The sequence below is a fragment of the Heterodontus francisci genome, chromosome 5, assembly GCF_036365525.1.
Source record: "Heterodontus francisci isolate sHetFra1 chromosome 5, sHetFra1.hap1, whole genome shotgun sequence".
Classification (NCBI taxonomy): domain Eukaryota; kingdom Metazoa; phylum Chordata; class Chondrichthyes; order Heterodontiformes; family Heterodontidae; genus Heterodontus; species Heterodontus francisci.
The window spans coordinates 182,397,499-182,414,015 of record NC_090375.1 but is presented as its reverse complement, the minus strand read 5'-3'; the positions used below and the strand labels follow the sequence as shown (position 1 = coordinate 182,414,015).

At 48.3% G+C, this 16,517-nt stretch overlaps 1 protein-coding gene across 3 annotated transcripts in view; it reads right to left on the bottom strand.

Annotated features, from left to right (window-relative positions):
- Positions 1 to 16,517, bottom strand: part of LOC137370169 (protein MTSS 1-like) — a 261,536-nt gene that overhangs the window by 55,951 nt on the left and 189,068 nt on the right. For 2 of the 3 annotated variants that reach the window (XM_068032441.1, XM_068032442.1), the window contains exons 4-5: positions 5,838 to 5,922; positions 5,114 to 5,205 (exon numbers count right to left, since the gene is read on the bottom strand). In XM_068032441.1, coding sequence (XP_067888542.1) covers positions 5,114 to 5,205; positions 5,838 to 5,922 — 177 coding nt within the window. Of the gene's footprint in view, positions 1 to 5,113; positions 5,206 to 5,837; positions 5,923 to 10,691; positions 10,909 to 16,517 lie in introns of those variants that run through there. The other variant, XM_068032443.1, reaches the window with a different exon arrangement.

Here is a 16,517-nt window from a genome sequence, read left to right as displayed (position 1 = left end):
TCACCTGTCAGCCATGAAAGTGACTTGCGCTTTTTGTCCAAAAAACTGAACAATCACAAACCTGCTCTGCTGAGCGTTCCCACAGAGAGAGAGAGAGAGAGAGACTGAGCGAGCGAGAGTGGCGGGGTAGGGGGGGGCCAAGAGCAGGGGGAGGCAGGGGAGGGAAGCAGAGGCGGCGAGGGTGTGGGGACAGAGTGAAGGAGGGGGACGGAGCGAGAGAGGGAGGGGGCGGACAGAGAGAGAGAGGGAGGGAGGGGACAGAGAGAGAGAAAGGGAGGGGACAGAGAGAGAGAGAAAGGGAGGGGACAGAGAGAGAGAGAAAGGGAGGGGACAGAGAGAGAGAAAGGGAGGGGACAGAGAGAGAGAAAGGGAGGGGACAGAGGGAGAGAAAGGGAGGGGACAGAGAGAGGGAGGGGGACGGGGGGTACAGAGAGAGGGAGCGGCAGAGAGCGGGTAGGGGAAGACAGAGAGCGGGTGAGAGTGAGGGAGAGAGAGAAAGGGGGACATGGAGGGGGGGGACAGAATGAGGCGGGGGAGACACAGCGCACGGGGGGGGGACACAGCGCACGGGGGGGGGACACAGCGCACGGGGGGGGGACACAGCGCACGGGGGGGGGACACAGCGCACGGGGGGGGGACACAGCGCACGGGGGGGGGGACACAGCGCACGGGGGGGGGGACACAGCGCACGGGGTGGGGGACACAGCGCACGGGGTGGGGGACACAGCGCACGGGGGGGGGGACACAGCGCACGGGGGGGGGGACACAGCGCACGGGGGGGGGGACACAGCGCACGGGGGGGGGGACACAGCGCACGGGGGGGGGGACACAGCGCACGGGGGGGGGGACACAGCGCACGGGGGGGGGGACACAGCGCACGGGGGGGGGGACACAGCGCACGGGGGGGGGGGACACAGCGCACGGGGGGGGGACACAGCGCACGGGGGGGGGACACAGCGCACGGGGGGGGGACACAGCGCACGGGGGGGGACACAGCGCACGGGGGGGGGGACACAGCGCACGGGGGGGGGACACAGCGCACGGGGGGGGGGACACAGCGCACGGGGGGGGGGACACAGCGCACGGGGGGGGGACACAGCGCACGGGGGGGGGACACAGCGCACGGGGGGGGGGACACAGCGCACGGGGGGGGGGACACAGCGCACGGGGGGGGGGACACAGCGCACGGGGGGGGGGACACAGCGCACGGGGGGGGGGACACAGCGCACGGGGGGGGGGACACAGCGCACGGGGGGGGGGACACAGCGCACGGGGGGGGGGACACAGCGCACGGGGGGGGGGACACAGCGCACGGGGGGGGGGGACACAGCGCACGGGGGGGGGGGACACAGCGCACGGGGGGGGGGGACACAGCGCACGGGGGGGGGGACACAGCGCACGGGGGGGGGGACACAGCGCACGGGGGGGGGGACACAGCGCACGGGGGGGGGACACAGCGCACGGGGGGGGACACAGCGCACGGGGGGGGACACAGCGCACGGGGGGGGACACAGCGCACGGGGGGGGGACACAGCGCACGGGGGGGGGACACAGCGCACGGGGGGGGGACACAGCGCACGGGGGGGGGGACACAGCGCACGGGGGGGGACACAGCGCACGGGGGGGGGACACAGCGCACGGGGGGGGACACAGCGCACGGGGGGGGACACAGCGCACGGGGGGGGGACACAGCGCACGGGGGGGGGACACAGCGCACGGGGGGGGGACACAGCGCACGGGGGGGGGACACAGCGCACGGGGGGGGGACACAGCGCACGGGGGGGGGACACAGCGCACGGGGGGGGGACACAGCGCACGGGGGGGGGACACAGCGCACGGGGGGGGGACACAGCGCACGGGGGGGGGACACAGCGCACGGGGGGGGGGACACAGCGCACGGGGGGGGGGACACAGCGCACGGGGGGGGGGACACAGCGCACGGGGGGGGGGACACAGCGCACGGGGGGGGGGACACAGCGCACGGGGGGGGGACACAGCGCACGGGGGGGGGACACAGCGCACGGGGGGGGGACACAGCGCACGGGGGGGGGACACAGCGCACGGGGGGGGGACACAGCGCACGGGGGGGGGACACAGCGCACGGGGGGGGGACACAGCGCACGGGGGGGGGACACAGCGCACGGGGGGGGGACACAGCGCACGGGGGGGGGACACAGCGCACGGGGGGGGGACACAGCGCACGGGGGGGGGACACAGCGCACGGGGGGGGGACACAGCGCACGGGGGGGGGACACAGCGCACGGGGGGGGGACACAGCGCACGGGGGGGGGACACAGCGCACGGGGGGGGGACACAGCGCACGGGGGGGGGACACAGCGCACGGGGGGGGACACAGCGCACGGGGGGGGACACAGCGCACGGGGGGGGGACACAGCGCACGGGGGGGGGGGAGACACAGCGCACGGGGGGGGGGAGACACAGCGCACGGGGGGAGGGGGGGGGGACACAGCGCACGGGGGGAGGGGGGGGGGACACAGCGCACGGGGGGAGGGGGGGGGACACAGCGCACGGGGGGAGGGGGGGGGACACAGCGCACGGGGGGGGGGTGGACACTACACAGGGGGGATACAACACAGAACAGGGAGCAATTACCGGCCCATCTGTCTACACTTGATCATCAGTCAAGTTATGGAAGGAGTTGTCGACAATGCTATCAAGTGGCATAAGTTTAGCAATAACCTGCTCAGTGTTGCTCATTTAGTTTCTGCCAGGCCACTCAACTTCTGACCTCATTACTGCCTTGCTTCAAACATGGTCAAAGGAGCTGAACGCAAGAGATGAGGTGAGGTGAGAGTGACTACACTTGACATCAAGACAGCATTTGACCGAGTATGGCATCAAGGCACCCTTGCAAAACTGGATTCAATGGGAATCAGGGGGAAAACTCTCTGCTGGTTGGTGTCACACCGAGCACAAAGGAAGATGGTTGTGGTTGTTGGAGTACAATCATCTGAGCTGCAGGACATCACTGCAGGAGTTCCTCAGGGTAGTGTCTTAGGCCCAACCATCTTCAGCTACTTCATCAATGACCTTCCTTCAATCTTAAGGTCAGAAGTGGGGTTGTTCGCTGATGATTGCGCAATGCTCAGCACCATTCACGACTCCTCAGATACTGAAGCAGTCCATGTGGAAATGCACCAAGACCTGGACAATATCCAGGCTTGGGCTGATAAGTGGCAAGTAATATTTGCGCCACACAAGTGCCAGGCAATGACCATCTCCAACAAGAGAGAATATAACCATCTCCCCTTGACATTCAATGGCATTACCATCGCTGAATCCCCCACTATCAACATCCTAGGGGCTACCATTGACCAGAAACTGAATTGGAGTAGCCACATGAATACCGTGGCTACAAGAGCAGGTCAGAGGCTAGGACTCCTGTGGCGCATAACTCACCTCCTGAATCCCCAAAGCCTTTCCACCATCTACAAGGCACAAGTCAGGGGTGTGATGAAATACTCTCCACTTTCCTGGATGGGTGCAGCTCCAACAATACTCAAGAAGCTTGAAAGGGGGGGAGGGGGCGGAGGGTGGCACAACACAGAGATGGATGTGCACAACAGGAAGAGACAGAGAGAAGGAGACAGAGAGAGAGGAAGAGAGAGAAAGGGACAGAAGGAGGGAGGGAGGAAGAGAAAGGGAGGGAAGGAGGGAGAGGGAAGGAGGGAGAGGGAAGGAGGGAGAGGGAAGGAGGGAGAGGGAAGGAGGGAGAGGGAAGGAGGGAGAGGGAAGGAGGGAGAGGGAAGGAAGGGAAAAGAGAGAGATCAAACCACTGGACTAATACCTGGAATGGGCAGCTTGTCTTATGAGGAAAAGTTGGACAGCATAGGCTTGTACCTGCTGAAGTTTAGAAGAATAACAGGCGACTTGATTGAAACATAAGATCCTGAGGGGTCTTGACAGGGTGGATGTGGAAAGGATGTTTCCTCTTGTGGAAGAATCTAGAAACTAGGGGGTCACTGTTTAAAAATAAGGGGCCGCCCATTTAAGACAGAGATGAGGAGCAATTTTTTCTCTCCGAGGGTCGTGAGTCTTTGGAACTCTCTTCCTCAAAAGGCAGTGGAAGAGCCTTTGAATATTTTTAAGGCAAAGATAGATAGATTCTTGATAAGCAAGGGGGTGAAAGGTTATTGGGGGTAGGCAGGAATGTGGAGTTGAGGTTACAATCAGATCAGCAATCATCTTATTGAATGGCGGAGCAGGCTCGAGGGGCCGAGCGGACTGTTCCTGCTCCTAATTTATATGTTTTCATATTCCTGACAGATGGACGTCTATCTGGAATACTCCGCATTGCTACAACAGGTATGCAGACAAGCATTGACTACTTATGCAAACAAACAAATGCCAGGTATCTCACTGAATCAGCGTCCAATATAATGATGAGAAAATAAGTCAACAAATTAACCTTCTCATTGAAAGCTTCTTCACAAAAATGTACATTTGTTGCTGTTTTGATTAAAAGTAAGATAACTTAGGGAAGCAGTGGCGTAGTGTTCATGTCACTGGACTAGTAATCCAGAGGCCAGGCTAATGCTCTAGCAGACATGGGTTTGAACCCCATCGTGACAGATGCTGAAATTTGAATTCAATTAATAAATCTGGAATTAAAAGCTAGTCTAAGGATGACCATGAGGGAAATCTGCCGTCCTTACCTGGTCTGGCCTACATGTGACTCCAGACCCACAGCAATGTGATTGACTCTTAAATTGCCCTCGCAAGTCACTCAGTTCAAGGGCAATTAGGGATGAGCAACAAATGCTAGCCTAGCCAGTGATGCCCACGTCCCACAAATGAATAAAAACATTTTTTAATGCCTTTATCCTTCCGAAATTGTCTCACTGGCCCCCTATGCAAGACAAAAATTGCAATGTGGAGTTGAATGCAATGAAAACGTTGGACAACCCTGCTCTATAGCATGAGAGATTTTGGTTAACCTGGAATAAGGACTGGCTCACAAAAGCAGCCAATTATATATTTAACTTATTTTTTAAAAAAGACCTTTAGAGTGATGAGACTATTTTTAAAAAAAAAATCTTTTTGCAATTGTTTGATAAGAGCATACTTACAAAGAATCCTTGGTTAACTGTACCTTTTGCATGATCCTTGTCCAGTTGGTTGGCTACTTTCTTCCATTCTTCCATTTGATCCTGAAGTGGATTTATCAGGCAATCGATCAGAGCTCTAAGTTAATCAAATAATGTTAAGATTAGAAAAAATAACTGGGTTTTTTAAATCTGAGAAGAATGCAAACAAATCTTGTATATTGTAAGTATTTAAACAGAAACCATCTGATAGAAAGGCAACCAATATGCTGTTTGACATTTTTCAAATGATTAAAGAAAGGACATCTCGATTGATTTTAACATGCAACACTGAAAGAATATGATGTACTGCACTCAACTTGATTGGTAAAGAAAGACTTCATTTGAATATTTTTGACGCATAGCTTGTATGACACAGTTCTGCAGAAAAAGCTGAAGGAAATGCACTTAAAATTTCAAATGATACAATTAAAAGCTGCTCATAAATGAACTGAAGTAACCCAATTGAGTGCCCAAGTAGAAATTCAAAAATGTAATCTAAATGTCACTCAGCTGATTGGAAACAAAAATGGAAAATGAATTGGCTCAGCTGAATGAGCTCTTACATTTTCCTGAAAACTAGGCCTCTAAATAAATCCAATTCAGCCAGATCACCTTCGAAATTATAATCAATCTAAGGAGATTTTGAACAAATTAAAATAAATAATCCATAAATAATTATTCCTCACTGTGCACTTATAATTCAACCTTTACAAAAGCAAAATAACTTACGCCGAGAACTGACGAAGTTTAGACTCTATACTTCTGTGTCTCATACACATTCTGGTTAATGCTGAACCAATTTCTCTTGTTGCACCTAATGAGAGAGGGGAAGAGAATCATTAGAATTCTTTACAGCTATCCAATCATTTTAGTATTTGTACCAATATTTCTATATATAAGTTCCAACATAGGTACCTTCAGAACAGTTTCAAAACAGTATTAGAGATTGTTCAACATCATCTTTTTCACAAATGCTCCCGTTTTACCCCGTCCAAAGCAAAATATAATTTGCTTGTTTGAATTCAAAGTCAATTTGAATTCTCTATTAACTCAATTTCTTTCGCACAGTGGCGCAGTGGTTAGCACCGCAGCCTCACAGCTCCAGCGACCCGGGTTCAATTCTGGGTACTGCCTGTGTGGAGTTTGCAAGTTCTCCCTGTGTCTGCGTGGGTTTCCTCCGGGTGCTCCGGTTTCCTCCCACAGGCCAAAGACTTGCAGGTTGATAGGTAAATTGGCCATTAGCAATTGCCCCTAGTATAGGTAGGTGGTAGGGAAATATAGGGACAGGTGGGGATGTGGTAGGAATATGGAATTAGTGTAGGATTAGTATAAATGGGTGGTTGATGGTCGGCACAGACTCGGTGGGCCGAAGGGCCTGTTTCAGTGCTGTATCTCTAAACTAAACTAAACTAAACAAAGTTAAATGCTGTTTTAGTTCAGCTGCTTAATTAAGATTTCTTTCCATCCAAAACAACTAATTAAGAGTAGACTATAACATACAATGAAAATGTGCAAGGAGCATAAACACTCATCCACTAGATATCAATTATGGATGGCTCCTTGTACAAAATGATAAAGCACTTTTATTTATTTGCAGTGATATAGTAAAGCCAGTATCTAGAGGTCAAATATGTAGCAGTAAGTTGGATAGAGTTCTTACAGTAATTTTTTAGGCCTCTGTACTTTTACATTTATGTCTTGTCCATGCCCAAATTTGTAGCAAGAACTCGTCTCCACTGCATAATAGGCTCCAAGCATTCTAAATTCTCGTGCTTTTGCCAGAAACAGTCCCCACTACAACAGCAGATTTGTATGGTGAATAAAGAAAAGGCCACCTTAAGGTGGCTCACAGCATTACATCACGAGAAATCAACACTGGCCATCAGGCGCGCAAGCAGTGCATGCAACTCAAGAAGCATTTTTCTAAGATCTGGCCTGATGGCCCTTTCTTAAGCATCCTGGGAGTTCTGTAGCTTTTAAAAAAAATTAATTCCTAGGATGTGAGCGGAGACAATATTTATTGTCCATTCTTAATTGATCCCGAGAAAGTGGTGGTGAGCTGCCGCCTCGAACTGCTGCAAGCCATACAAGTGCCAGGTAATGACCATCTCTGACAAAGGAGAATCTAACCATCTCCCCTTGTCATTCAATGGTATTACCATTGCTGAATCCCCCACTATCAACATCCTAGGGGCTACCATTTACCAGAAACTGAAATGGAGTAGCCATAGAAATACCATGGCTATAAGAGCAGGTCAGAGGCTAGGAATCCTGCGGTGGGTAACTCACCTCCTGACTCCCCAAAGCCTGTCCACCATCTACAAGGCACAAGTCAGGAGTGTGATGGAATACTCTTCACTTGCCTGGATGGGTGCAGCTCCAACAACACTCCAGAAACCCGACCCCATCCAGGACAATGCCGCCCACTTGATTAGCACATCTACAAACATTCACTCCCTCCATCACCGACACACAGTGGCAGCAGTGTGTACCATCTACAAGATGCACTGCAGCAGCGCATCAAGGCTCCTTCGACAGCACCTTCCAAACCCGTGACCTCTACCAACTAGAAGGACAAGGGCAGCAAATGCATGGGAACACCACCACCTGCAAGTTCTCCTCCAACTCACACACCATCCTGACTTGCAACTATATCACCATTCCTTCACTGTCGCTGGGTCAAAATCCTGGAACTCCCTTCCTAACAGCATTCTGGATGTACCTACCCCACATGGACTGCAGCGGTTCAAGAAGGCCGCTCACCACCACCTTCTCAAGGGCAATTAGGGACGGGCATTAAATGCTGGCCTGTCCAGCGACGCCCACATCCCATGAATGAATTTTTTAAAAGCATAGTGGTTTGGTACAAGTGAGTAGCTTGCTAGGCCATTTCAGAGGGCAGTTGAAGAGTCAGCCACATTGCTGTGGATCTGGAGTCACAAATAGGCCACCCCTGCAATGCGTAATCACAATTTATTACTCCAGTGTTGTAGAATCTGCCAGAGATTCCAAGAAGCAAAGATAGCATAGATCTTCTTGAAGTAGTTCGTCCACAAAATGTACAATGAGGACAATTCACTAATAAACATACCAAGAACATTATTAATACTGTATTTACAGTGCAGCTACCAGATTCAGACTGCATGGTTACATGCATGTGCACCATTCAACTCAAAGCAATTAAAATTTAACTACGGGTGGCAGTGTCAATTATCTGACAGCTGTCGAGGCTAAGTCAATTGAAAATTTCACAACTGAGAATGATCTTTTTTTTTCAGGTAACAGTAGTAAAAGATATAGAATCAAGGTAGATAAATGGAGTTAAGATACAGATCAGCCACAAGAGTCACATGAATGGGCTCGAGGGGCTTACTCCTGTTGCTAAAACTTCAATGACCTCCAGATGCATTTTGAAAAAATGTTCAGGAGATAAAAGGGACCCCAACCACACAAACACCTTTTAAACCAATTTGACACTGTATGAACTCAAATGTGTCACACTCAAGCATTGTGAGCTTTGCTGCTCCAGGGAATTTCACACCATGCTCTCCCAACTTGGTTACTAAATCTGTGGTATAAACATACCCCAAAATCACTCTGGGGAGTAGTACTGCATGCGGCTCCACTCAATCACTACTAGTTAGTAAGGACTGCACTGCAAAATATTCAGGTCTACAATATTTTTGTTGACAAAATCCTAGCTCTTTTCACCAGGGCACGCTAAAGCCCAATGTCCTCGAATATACAACAATCATTTCAAGTCTTCCTCTGGTTGGTTATTCAATGGCAGTGGGCAGAACACAAGTTTAATCTTATTCTCAACCACACATTCAATATTTCCAGAACGATTCATGGGCGAACCATCAGGAGCAGGAACTTCAGCCAACTTGTTTCTGTTGAGGGCCTGAGGACAACTGAATCACATCATTTGCTGCCCTGGCTGAGATAACCAACTCACTGCAGAGCGGGAATTGAACTAGGGACTTTTTAGTTACTATGACTTGGAACCACACCAACGAATTTATATAGTATGCCATAAGGGAAGCAAGTTTATAAATACTGGCCGGAATTTTACAGTGGGCAGACAGAAGACAGCCACTGATGTAAAAGTAGGTGGCGAACCCACTTCCGCCTCGCCTGGGGATCCGTTCGTATTTTACGGGACCCCAAGCTTTAATTGTTCCGAGGCGGGACTTTGACACTCTTGAGGGAGGAAGTCCCGCTTCATTTTGCTGCCGGCCAATCAGTAGGCCGTCAGCTCTTAGTCCCAGCAGCAACACCGGGAGCGGTGGCCACTGCTGGGACTGCAGCCCAGCCTAAGATAGAAGACGACGTAGAGCCGGGACGATCGGCAGCCGCCTGGTTTTTCCAGGCGTCTTCTCTCAGGTCCCGGATGCCCACTTGCCACATGTAAAATCCGCGTGGAGGCGGGCGAAGGCCCTTATGTAAAGGGCGGTGGAGGCGGGAGCGGGTCGGGAAGGTCACTCGGAGCCTCCCACTCCATTTTACATCATCCGGCTCGTTGGGGTGGGGTAAAATTCCGGCCATTGTTACAACTGGGTGAGGAAGGGGTCTCAGGCTCCCCTCTTGCGCCTTTCCTGGTTTGGCCATAACAGGGTTTATCTTTTAAAACACAGTGATTTTAGCTTACCCCCTCAGTGAGTCTTTGCTCACTGCTCTCTAATTGTAATTGCAAATGAACCAGACAGGTTTCCTTAGGTTTAAACAATATGGATGTAAGTTTATTGCCTTATCACTCTAACACGGTTAAAATTACAATACGCGACGCAACCATGGATACGAGTTGAGTTTGTAATAAATGGAATTCAGTTACTGGGTGACAATGTCCTCAACTGAAGTTAAGATCTTAGAGTTTGCGTTGGGGCCAGGTGCACAATTTCAAACTTACTTCTCTGGAACCAAAAGGTTGAAGATATACTTGGTCTATAGTCTTGAAGCGTAGAATCTGCCACCGTGGCTTTTCTGGGACTTTGCTGGATAGAGAGACAGCGAGGGGGAAACCTTCCCTCTCCTTTCTGTTCAAATTGTAATCTGCCCTTTCTGTGTGGCACAATTCAAAAAGACCCCAGTCTGACCAGCAGGCAGGTCATGTGACCCTCTCTGTGTGAAACAACAGCTTCTGGGAGGGTTGTTGATCTCAAAGCTTTCCAGACACACTTGGTGGGGGTTGGAGTTCTGGCTCTTAGACAGACAAAGGTGGTTGATTATCACTATTGCCCAGACCAATCTTGTTAAATGAATCAGTGCACACTCCCATTGTCTCTCTATTCAACAGTGTTTTCGAATGCCAATGTGCAACCAAGTTTTCAGCTGTTCAGCTCTGTTTTTTTTTAAAACAAGTTATGTGCAACGTACAGTTAAAAAAAGGTTTAAGTAGTATCCCATGTGACAAAATTAATATGTTCCATTTGCCAGGTGTGATTTCTATCACAATATGAAAAGGAAATATGCGCATTTCCTTACTGATTAAGCAAAGACCAAAAAAAAATACAATTTGGACAGCCAGTATATCCAGCAGATGGTGCTACACCCACTAACACTATCAATCCAATTCTACTTTACCATCTATAATACAGCTTGTGTCTGTCCGCATTTTCTGAATGATCCGTGTGTTGACTTGATAGGAAGAGCCTGGTGCACGTGCCACAGTTATTGGACTTCAGCTCTCACTGCTCCCCGGCCTCTGTTTCTGGGCTCCAGATCTCGCTGCGCTCCGGCTTCAGTTACTGGCCTCCAGCACGCCCAGTTCTTGCTGCTCCCCAGCCTCAGTTACTGGTTACTATAGTGATCATTGAATCATGAGGTTTAGGCTGACTATGGAAAGGACAAAGAACAATCCAGAGTAATAATAATTAACTGGGGGAAAGCCAACTTCAATGAGCAAAGAATCGAGCTGGGAAGAATAAATTGGAGTCAAAGGTTGGGGCAGGAAAAACAGTAACTGAACAATGGACTACCTTCAAAGAAGAGATAGTTTGGGCACAGTCAAGTTATGTTCCCTTGAAGGGGAAAGGTAGGGCAGACAAATTCATGACTCCCTGGATGACAAAAGAGGTAGAGATTAAGATAAAGAAGAAAAAGTATGCTCAAGACTGATGCCAGGTAGAAAATACTATGGAGAACCAGACTGAATATAGAAGGTCCAGAGGGGAAGTGAAAAAGAAAATAACAGCAGCAAAGAGAGAACTTGAAAAGAGACTGGCAGCTAACATTAAAGGGAATCCCATGGTTTTCCATAGACATATAAAGAGTAAAAGGGTGGTAAAAAGGAGTGGGGCTGATTAGGGACCATAAAGGGGATTTACACGAGGCAGAGGGCATAGCTGAGATATTAAATGAATACTTTGCATCTGTCTTTACCAAGGACGAAGATGCAGCCAAAGCAGTGGTGAAAGAGGAGGTAATTGAAACACTAGAAGAATTTAAAATTGATAAAGAGGATGTATTAGATAGGCTATCTGTACTTAAAGTGGATAAAGCAACAGGACCGGATGAGATGCATCCAAGGATACTGAAGGAAGTGAGGGTGGAAATTGCAGAGGCACTGGCCAGAACTTTTCAGCCTTCCTTAGACTCGGGGTGAGGGGGTAGGGGTGGCCCAGAGGACTGGAGAATTGCTAACGTTACACCCATGTTCAAAAAAAGTTGTAAAGATAAGACCTTCAACTCCAGGCCAGTCAGTTTAACTTTGGTGGTAGAAAACTTCCATAAAAAATTATTCGGGACAAAATCAATAGTCACGTGGACAAATGCGAGTTAATTAAGGAAAGCCAGCATGGATTTTTTAAGGGAAAATCATGTTTAACTAACTTGCTGGAGTTTTTTGAGGAGGTAACAGAGAGGGTTGATGAGGGCAATGCTGCTGATGTGGTGTACACGGAATTTCAAAAGGCATTTGATTCAGTGCCATATAACAGACTTGTGAGCAAACCTGTAGCTCACGGAATAAACGAGATGGTAGCAACATGGATACAAAATTGGTTAACTGACAGGAAACAAAGAGTATTGGTTAATGGATGTTTTTCAGGCTGGAGGAAGGTTTGTAGTGGAGTTTCCCAGGGATCAGTGTTGGGACCCTTGCTTTTCCTGATATATATTAATGACCTAGAACTTGGTGTACAGGGCACAATTTCAAAGTTTGTAGATGATACAAAACTTGGAAGCATTGTGAACTGTGAGGAGGATAGTGTAGAACTTTAAAAGGACATAGACAAGCTGGTGGAATGGGCAGACAGGGGCAGATGAAGTTCAATGCAGAGAAATGTGAAGTGATTCATTTTGTTAAGAAGAACATGAAGAGACAATATGAAATAAAGGGTACAATTCTAAAGGGGGTGCAAGAGCAGAGGGACCTAGGTGTATATGTGCATAAATCATTGAAGGTGGCAGGACAGATTGAGAGCAAGGCCAATAAAGCATACAGTGTCCTGGGCTTTATTAATAGGGGCATAGAGTACAAGAGCAAGGAAGTTATGTTGAACTTGTATAGTTTGGCCTCAGCTGGAGTATTGCATAGTTCTGGGCACTACACTTTAGGAAAGACATGAGGGCATTGGAAAGAGTACAGAAAAGATCCACAAGCATGGTTACAGGGATGAGGAACTTCAGTTATGAAGACAGATTGGAGAAGTTAGGATTGTTTTCCTTGGAGAAGAGAAGGCTTAGGGGTGATTTGATGGAGGTATTCAAAATCCCGAGGGGTCTGGTCAGAATAGAGAGAAACCGTTCCCGCTCGTGAAAGGACGTAGATTTACAGTATTTGGTAAAAGAAGCAAAAGTGACATGAGGAAAAACTTTTTCACGCAGCGAGTGGTTAAGGTCTGGAATGCACTGCCTGGGAGTGTGGTGGAGACACGTTCAACTGAAGCATTCAAAAGGGAATTAGACTGTTATATGAAAAGGAAGAACGTGCAGGGTTTCAGAGAGAAGGCAGGGAATGGAACTGAGTGATCTGCTCTTTCGGAGAGCTAGTGCAATACGATGGGCCGAATGGCCTCCTGCACTGTAACAATTCTGTGATACTGGTCTCCAGCCTCCTACCAACAGGGAAGGAATGGCATTGGTTGGCGGGTAGCATGGGAAGGTTGTGGGGATGGCATATGAAGAACGGGTGGGAGGAATGGGATGGGTTTGGCATGAGATGGCATGGAAATGATGGCATGGCATGAGCTGGGGATTTAAATAAGCACTGTTGCAATGAAGATACTAATTTCACCGCAAATGTTTTGCAGGTCTCTGCTAGTTTCAGTTAATGGACTGTTCCATCTCCTTTACAAATTGTAACCTGGCTGCTGCATTTAACAAAGTAATCTCAACTCACTCCACAAAACACCAAGAAAAGTGTGATAATGAAACTTAAGTGTGAATTCTAAGACTGGATTTGTATTTATTGTATCTTCCAACTATGGAAAGTCTAGTTCATAAAATCGAGGCTAAAAGTGAAAATGAACAACTGGAGAGTGCTGATATTACAAGTTCTTCAAAATCGTAAAAGACACAGAATTAGGACAAGACTTCAGTAGTTGTGACTTCCTCCAAATCAAATCTTTTGCCACAAATCTGCTTTCACACCACCATTTCTTATTTATCACCAAGCTTTCATACTGCTTACAATCAAATATTGGATATCTCTTCCTGCATCCAACTTTACTGAATCAACATCTTTCAAGATAATTACTGGAAAAACAGATGTTTGCCAAACTGAAATTACCAAAAAATATCTGAAGAGCAGTCAGTAAGCAGAGGACACTGTGGGTAAGTGACAGGAAATATTTAAGGCCCAACACCTTAAATGACAGAGATTGATATATGAGAATACATACTATTTTATCAATTGTAATTTCTTTATTTCTCTTTTCTTCAAAATTCACTCTCAGGATGTGGGCATTGCAGATGGGCCAGTATTTTTTGTACATCCCTGATTGCCCCAAGATGATAATAGATTATAAAATGGAACCGAACTTGTGATTCATTTTTTAAAGCACTTTAACCTCCCTAAAATTACAAGTACATCATTTTTAATGGTGGAAACATGGAACAAGAGTTTACATTCTCACTGAGCGGTGTGCAAACTACATGCTCTCCCCAGCCTACACTGTCTAAGACCTTTCATTAGAATCATTTTGAAAAATGTTGTGTTTAAAGTCCTTTGCCAGACATAAGGGAAAACAACTGTAAGCAGGATGGTGTTTTGCACATGGAGATAGAACTACATTCAAAGACTGCACACTAACATAGAATTCTATTTTAGTCTTTCAATCTCCATAAGTACAATGTAGTTCTGAAAATGGTCAACTAGGATTTAATATAAAAGAAAATACTGCAGATACTGGAAAACTGAAATGAAAACAAAGTGCTGGAAGTACTCAGCAGGTCTGGCAGCATCTGTGGAGAAGGAAACAGAGTTAACGTTTCAGGTCTTTGAGATTTCATCAGAACCACAGACCTGAAACGTGAACTCTGCTTCTCTCTCAACTAGGATTTAACTTTGTGAGGCCATCTTGAAGAGAAGTACCAAGTCATCAACTCCAATTGTCAAGCTGATAAGTTTGTGAAAGCAACACAACAATCATTTAGCTACCAACACAGGTAGTCTGCAGAAAGGCAAAATACTGCAGAAGCTGGAAATCTGAAATACTAACAGAAAATGCTGGAAATACTCAACAAGTCAGGCAGCGTCTGTGGAGAAACAAACAGGTCAGTGACCTATCGTCAGAACTGAAAAATGTTACACATGTAACAGGTTTAAAGCAAGTACATAGGCAGGGAAAGGGGAAACACTGGCAGCAATTTTCCCAGCCCCATGGGAGGTTGATTTGGAGGCAGAGAGACCTGGAAATAAGCGGAAAATTGGGTTGGCTCCCAGACGCTGTCCCACCTCTGGGTGAATTTTTCAGGGAGTTTGCCACCAGACTTGGCAACCCGCTCAACGGAGGCAGGCAGCCAATTAAGGGGCCCTTTTCTGACGTCTATGGCATTTTCCAAGCATCAGAATGCGTCCCCACTGAATCCAGAGGTTGAATCCAGCAACTTGGAGGCCACCTCCTGGCGGCAGCCCGGAGGGCCACTGGTGCCTCCTCTCACTCGCCCAATGAATGGCTATAGCCGTGGCTAAAACCAATCCTGTGGAGGAGTTTCCCCTCCACACTGATGGCCCAAACAACTGTGGACCTTCTTTAATTTCAAATTTTCAGCAGATTTTCAAGAGTGCCTCCATTTTGAGGCACCCTCATGCTCGACTTTCTGCCTCAGTAGAACCTACCTTTCGCGGTGGGGCTGTTGGCCATCCACTTCTGCAGGCCCTCTCACTGGGCCTCCCGCCTTCGGAAACCGCGTGCTGTCCTTAATTGGATAGCGAACGCGGAAGCAGCCAATTACAAGCTGCCTCATGCAGAGTTGCACCGATGGCTGACTTGATGACGAGTGCAAGCATGGGAACCGCATATGGTCCCAATGTTGTGTTCCTGACGAACGCAGGAAAATTTAGCCCATCTAGTTTTGCAACCAGCAGAGTCAAAACTCTCAGATGACATAGCTGAGAGAGATACATGCTGGCAAATGATCGTGCACCACCTTTTTTCTTTAAAGAAAGCTGAAACCCACCATCTATTAACAGCAAATACTGGGCCAGTTATGGCTGAAGCTGCTTAACTGATGAACATCAGCTTCAGGAAGAAAAAAACCTCAAGATGCATCACAGTCTGTATAAACCTTAAAGAGCTTAGTTACTTCACTAAGAGAACGTCTGGCATTACTGACAGTGAACATTCTGGGTACTGCTAATGAGCAAATAAGAACACCCTTCATTAGTAATTTTGTTTTGAATTCCAGGAACTTTCTATAGCTGTCTCCTTGACAAGAAAACTTCCTGAATTGCAGGGAAAAGGGCAACCGTACAGAAGTACAGCCAACAGCCCACTCATTTGCAAACAATATGTTTCTTACTGCAGAGCAACAGGATATCTATGTGAAAATATTTATGAAGGCTCATATATTTAAAAGTATTGTGAGAATGTGGCGTCTTTGAGAAGTATCCTTGCAGAAGTTGAATGAACAACTTGCATTTTTTAAAATTCATTCATGGGATGTGGGCATGGCTGGCTAGGCCAGCATTTACTGCCCGTCCCTAATTGCCCTCGAGAAGGTGGTGGGGAGCTGCCTTCTTGAACTGTAGTCCTTGGGGTATAGGGTTTATAGAGCATCTTTAACATAGTAAAACATCCAATGCGATTCACAGCAGTGTTAACAAGCAAAATTTGACTGCAAACCAAAGGAGGAGGCATTAGGATAGGTGACCAAAAGCTTGGTCAAAGAGGTAGGTTTTAAAGGACATCTTAAAGGAGGAGGGCAAGGTGGAGAGACGGCAAGGTTTAGGGAGAGAATTCCAGA